The sequence below is a fragment of the Aphis gossypii genome, unplaced genomic scaffold (assembly GCF_020184175.1).
Source record: "Aphis gossypii isolate Hap1 unplaced genomic scaffold, ASM2018417v2 Contig00869, whole genome shotgun sequence".
In the NCBI taxonomy this organism is placed as follows: domain Eukaryota; kingdom Metazoa; phylum Arthropoda; class Insecta; order Hemiptera; family Aphididae; genus Aphis; species Aphis gossypii.
The window spans coordinates 45,959-52,306 of NW_026083332.1; the positions used below are offsets into that span (position 1 = coordinate 45,959).

The following is a 6,348-nucleotide window of genomic DNA, read 5'->3' on the forward strand; positions in this document are numbered from 1 at the left end:
ATCGAAGAGTTCATGCCGCACGCTACCGTCTTCAACATTGAAAACTTAGAATGTGCACGGCTTAGTCAATTGAACGGAGAAACACTACCATGTTGTATTTTTCATATGGATTTTAATCCTCAACAATGTACATTGTATAAAGTATTTGCATTAAAAAAATGGTATGTTTATAATGTTTAAGATTGTATTCTATTATTTGAATAAACAATAATAATATTTTAACATTGTTGGATTTTTTTTTATTTACTATATAACACGGTATAATGTTAATAAAAACAAAATCAAACAGATATTTACATGACCTTAACAAAATTATAAAAAATATATATATATATATGTACATAGTAATACAGTATAATAATTTTTAACATTTAGTTGTTCAAGTACCCCCATGGTAACGTTTCTATTATGTCACCTTCCGAATACATAGCCATCCGTTTGTCGTATTCCATTTTGAAAGTTTTTGATGTAAATGTTGTTGCTAATTGCTTAGTTTTAGAATTTCGGGTTATTTGTTGAAATTGTAGTTGTACCTCCTTTATTTCGTCGTTCATTATTTTCTTCATACTGTCCATATTTAATTTTTGAATATTTTCATAACTAAGAGTAAATCCTTTTATTTTTGTTGTTGTCCGGTTTTCGTTATCTGTGTGTGCTATGCTTTTAGGACCAGTCGACACCCAGTCTGTTATATGTACACCTGGACCTAATTCATCAGTCCATTCACCTAGCATGCACCCTGTCTTTACTTCGACATCATCGAAAATATAAAATACGCTATCTGTGTCGTAATACACGACTTTCTCACCGAGATTGTCCAACATGTTATACAATCTAAATCTGGCATTTGATGTTGTGAACGCCGCTATGTAAATGTTGGTATTATGTTCGTTTCCGACGTATTCGTTAATTTGTTTATAAGAAACTTCGACTAAATCATCCGTCAAAAACACTATGTTTTCAATTTCTAATTTACTGTCCAACAATACTTGATACCATCTGTCCGGTTTTGATATGATCTCGGTTTTTGTTTGATTAGGTCTTTGTCCAAACTTACCCCAAAACGAATTTAGGCATATTTTAGCAAGTGCTCTTAATCCAGGATTTTCTTTTATATTTTCTACATCCAAATCGATTCCCACTGCATTTTTTACTGCTAAAATATAATCATTAACTGTTCGATAGTCATTTTTCCAAGAGCTAGTTTCTAGCTTAATTTTTAAAAATCGTTTTATATATTCCTTAAACAATGTATTAGATTTTTTTTCAAAATGTTGCACTTCATAAATTTTTAGTATTTTATAACCTTTCTCTATAGCTTTTTGCACTTTGTCTGTGGTCCAAGTTCCTGTAAGTGACTTCTGATCAGTGTTGTGTGTACACTGTCTAATTTTATCAAGATGACATTGATTACAAAGTGTAAATACTAATTTTTTAGATTTTATCGGAAGTACGGGATGATATAAATTGGTCGGTGGTAATAATTTGCATTTGATAAAACCATACCAATTTGATTCCGAATATTTTTTAATTGATGGATTAAAAATTTTTAGGATGGCCTACGGGGTAATTATCATAATACATTACTGTCGGGTATAAACTGCATACATCGATGTATTTAATTTTTTTATTTTTAACCATTAATTTTGTAGCGTTAGTTCTTCCACCGAAAAATGCATCTCGTGGGTTTAGTGGCACAATCACATCATCTGGATATTGCATCATTTGTTTATAATCGGCGTGCTTTCTCCATTTACAACTCCATATTTCTTCAACTTGGTACCCATTTTCTTTCAATTGAGTTGTCCGTCTAATTGTGTTGTTGTATAAATCGGTCATGGAGTGTTTATTAACGGGGTTTGTATCATTAGGGTTGAAGCAATCCGGACAGCCATGCCAAAAACATCCATGATACTGATATACTTTTTTTTCCGACACATCATAACCGTCGACTTTAGCACCGCATATGACAGCTTCTCCGCCGTTTAATGCATACTTTATATTTTTATTTCCATTTAATATTTTGCTTTTCAACCACTTGATTGATTCGTCTGAAAATTTCTCTTTTTTCACATTTTGAACGACTGCTATAGTGGAATTTGACAAGTCACTCTGCCGATAAATTGCCATACATACACTCGCAATGGTTATGTATTTAAAGGGGTCAATGTTGCACACGTCTAAAAATTGTTTTCTGAGTTCTAAACATCCTCTTCGTAGAATGTCAACGTCCGAATTACAATATTCTTCCAACTCTTTTTTGAAATTAAATGTATAATTGTTATTTGTCATTTCATCATGCCAATTTATAAAAGCTGTTCTTTGTTTCGTTGTCATAGTATTATAGCCGTAATAAGATTTGTTCGGTAAAGGTCCTATATAACATTGATTTTCTGGAGTTTTAAAAAAATGTGGAAAGTATCCTTTTTTCGCTTCTGTAAGTCCAAACGTTTTTGGGAAGTCAGATAGTTTAGACTGTATAAAATTAAGGCTATCGATGAATTTTATGTTCAAGCCCCCTTCTTTTATTTCGAGCATCATAACTTTTGTCCCGTTACGAATTATTTCGTATTTGACTGTTGGCATGTATTTTAAAATGTATTGTATTATAAAATATGTATCGTATGATTTTGAATTGTGTGCTATGTATGTTGTTCCTTTCATATCTTTACTTAGTGCCCATTTGCAAAATTTATCATTAGCCGTGGCCACGTCATCTGTCGAAAACACATATTTTGTACCTTCAAAATTGTGCGCAATTACCATATTTGGTATGTGTGTTCCTGTGTTTTGTTGGGCTTCGTAATCGAAAAATATATAATTCGTTGTGAACGTACAGTCTTTCCGTTTTTCTGATGATTTGTTGTTACAAACACAGGCTTCCACACAATATCCTCCTTTTCCTATTTTTCGTTGCATAAAACATTCATGTAGACACAATTTGATGTTTTCTTGTTTGCAATTATGGCATTTTCCATATCCGCAAACGCTATTGTGTGTGTGGTCATTTCTTTGTACGATTAAATTACATCCACTGCATTTATACTCCTTATCGCAAACATTTCTATGTTTTCTTAAACATTCGACATCGACACAGTAACGGTTGCACTCTTGACAAAAATTTTTTCTTTTCTGAAGTCATGGATATGATATTTTTCGTTACACAGCTTACACTTTAGCCCGGGTCCTTTTTTACACACGTGTTTATTTTTATTATTATTATACCCCGTATCACATAATTCGCAGTAGTATACACGTTCCTTAAACGAAGGCATGGAATAAATAGTATGAAAATGATCATTTTTTTTCAATAGATAAATCTTAATTCTATTTTCATTTCCCGAGTAGTCGATTTCACAAAAATTATCCACATTCACGACTTTCACTTGAATGTTCAACAATTTTTCGACATTTTCTATATCGCGGTAGGTAAACGGTCGGTTATCAAATATTTTTAATTTTTGACATAATTGCTTTGTCAAACGTGTTTGTATATTATTTCATTTCTGCCATTCCGTAGGTCTTTTATTTGGCTATCGGTTAATTTATGTCCCAATATATCAACAGTCTTGTACGATAATCCAACTAAAATAGCACGGGGGCAACATAATTCATCTTGATTATTAATTTCTGTTACACATCTTTTGTTTTTGGTAAAAAGATTCAAGTATTCCCAAGACGGTTTAGGTTTACCACCTTTAGGCATTATAATAACTTGAAAACTGAATACCGTTTCGTTAATATTCACAGACTGATCCGATGTTAATATACTACAAATTTTATTTAAAATTTTCTGCCCTGAGATATTGGATGTCATGTTACCTGTGGATATTGGCGAAAAAAACTTCGGATTGTCTGCGTGCATATTAACAATGTCCCCATCAGTAAAATTTGTAATTGTTTTAATATTTGTTATCATATTTTCTAAACCATCCTCTAATAGTGCGTTTAAACTAACTATATCTAAATTTCCGGCACAGGTTTTAATGTTATACTATAGTCAATCATATAAGCATTATATTTTTTTATAAATCTATTTTTCTTATTATAAATGCTGAACAAATTTGATTCTAAAAGTGAAGTTTCAGTTGCTGGTTCTATTAGTTTCGCTTTTTTTCTTTTTTCTTTTGTTCCGACCGTGGTGCCAACGTGTACACGCTTACCTAAAAAATGTACACATAATATATAATATAAGCGTTTCATAAAAATGTTAATTAAATACTTTTGTTAGACGTTTCAGCTGGATTATTTTCCACGAAAATGTTGGGGGCTATTTCAAGCATGTCCTGTTGTTTGGCATTAGCTAAAAACATTTAATAGTGTTATATTATGTAGGTATGTATAGTTTATAAAGTGTATCATACTTTTACATAATTCACTATTTTCGACCTCTTCTAACAATTGAACACACAATTCATCGTCACTATCCTCGAACATTATATTATTGTCATCTAATTAAAAAGCAAAAATATTTTTTATTTTTGACACCGAATAAACAAAGCACGTCTTACTTTTACATAATTCAGTATTTTCAACCTCATTCAACAATTGAACACACAATTCATCGTCACTGTCTTCAAACATATTACCATCTGAAAAAACATTAAATATTATAATACTCAATTATAAACATATATATATATAAAGTTCTTACTTATTGCTTCAGGTATTGTTGGTACTAAAGGTGCTGCTGGTGCTGCTGTTGGTACTGCAGGCTGTTTGTTAATACCTAAAATGGATCAATACTATAATATTTTAAACTTGAACACCGAAATCGCTATAACAATTTATTGTCTATCTGTGATGTACCATCTGAGATCGAGTGTCCTATTACGTTGACCTAATAACCATGAACATGTGGTTGCATATACTAAACTCCTTAAATACGGTCAGAATGTCTTAACACGACGTATACCGGTGTTAATGTTATCTAATGATAACAATAAAAGTAGATATAAAACGCGGGAAACAGAAACCGATTCGTTTAGTTGCATGCCTGAGTCTGTGCTGTCTATGAATTATATGACGATAAAGTAAACGATATAAAACGCGGGAAACTGAATGCAAAAATGTTCAAAATAGTAGTATATTCTACAACCAAATAATTTATAATCGTATTTTCAATAATGTAGTATTGTTAATGGTGCATGTATTAGTATTATATAATGATAAATAAATAAATACATTTTTTTCTCATACAAACCTAATATTGTACGACTGTGAGAAATTACACGCATGTAAATCGTGATTATTACGTATGGATATTTACCATTATACATTACGTTAAATTTTATTTACTCACCGTGAATACTTTTGATGTGTCGTTTGAGAGCATCGTTTCTAGTAAATAAATTTCCACAAATAGTACGCTTAAATGGTTCATTCCTATTATGGCGCTTTAAATGCCTAGCTAAAATGTCTTTTCGCGATAAAAAACATTGACACTGATCGCACTTAAACATTTTGTATAATTATAATTATTATTTTAATAAACACATCAGAACGATATCACTGAGAAAACCACACTAAATCAGTGATACTGTGCCATAACCTAATGCAATGAGGAGAACAAAATATGTCAGCAGAATCGTGTTACAAGAGAAAAAAAAATGCTTGTGTTGGTGTTTTTTAATTTTTACTGGAATATAATCGGTACTAATGATAAATCTTAGTGCATTATGTTAGTGTAGTTTGTTGAGTTGTGTTAAAAATTATTTAAAAATTATTTTGTTTTTAAAAATGTCATACTCCAGCCAAGTATCTACTATAAACACACCTGACGTTTCAGCAGGCTTCATCGACTTTTTAGCGAATGGCGAGTTTGATGAAATGGTATGTTTAATTACTTATACATAATATATTAAAAATAACACATTTTATTATATTTGTAGCTATCAAATAAGACGTATGTTTATAATAATCTATTAAACCAAGGTGAAAATATTTCTGTTAACAAAGTTAGTATGACAAAATATATTATTATAGCACTTACCTTACCATCGTCATGTATACCTATATATTTGTTGTTGTTGTTATAGACTAGAAACGATGTAAAACATATATCGGATGATTGTGTTAATCAACAACAGACCAATGGTATGTTCATTTAATGTTGTTTTTCCGTGCTTTATGCATAACAATATTTACTATTATAGATAAACCAAATGATATCGATCCATGGGGTGGCGAAGATTCAGATAAATATGTCTTGAAGCCCTTGATAAATATATTTGGGGTGAAGAATACACAGATGATGAGAAAATGTTGTTAAGAGCTTGTATTGAATCTAATACCTAACACGTATTACATATATATATATGAAAAATATAACTCTTGATTATTCTATAA

General features: G+C 30.8%; 1 protein-coding gene and 1 long non-coding RNA gene across 2 annotated transcripts; both read right to left on the bottom strand.

The window, feature by feature from the left end:
• Positions 1-495: 495 nt before the first annotated feature.
• Positions 496-2,766, bottom strand: LOC126555480 (uncharacterized). Its single transcript, XM_050210400.1, has 3 exons — positions 1,639-2,766; positions 681-1,211; positions 496-567 (listed from the first exon to the last, which is right to left on the bottom strand). Exons 1-3 carry the CDS (start codon positions 2,764-2,766, stop codon positions 496-498), a joined length of 1,731 nt encoding a protein of 576 aa, XP_050066357.1.
• A 1,309-nt stretch (positions 2,767-4,075) lies between these two features.
• On the bottom strand, positions 4,076-4,390 carry LOC126555479 (uncharacterized). The gene is made up of 3 exons (XR_007606851.1): positions 4,365-4,390; positions 4,223-4,303; positions 4,076-4,163 (listed from the first exon to the last, which is right to left on the bottom strand). It is a non-coding gene; the product is annotated as an uncharacterized LOC126555479 (long non-coding RNA).
• Positions 4,391-6,348: the final 1,958 nt, after the last annotated feature.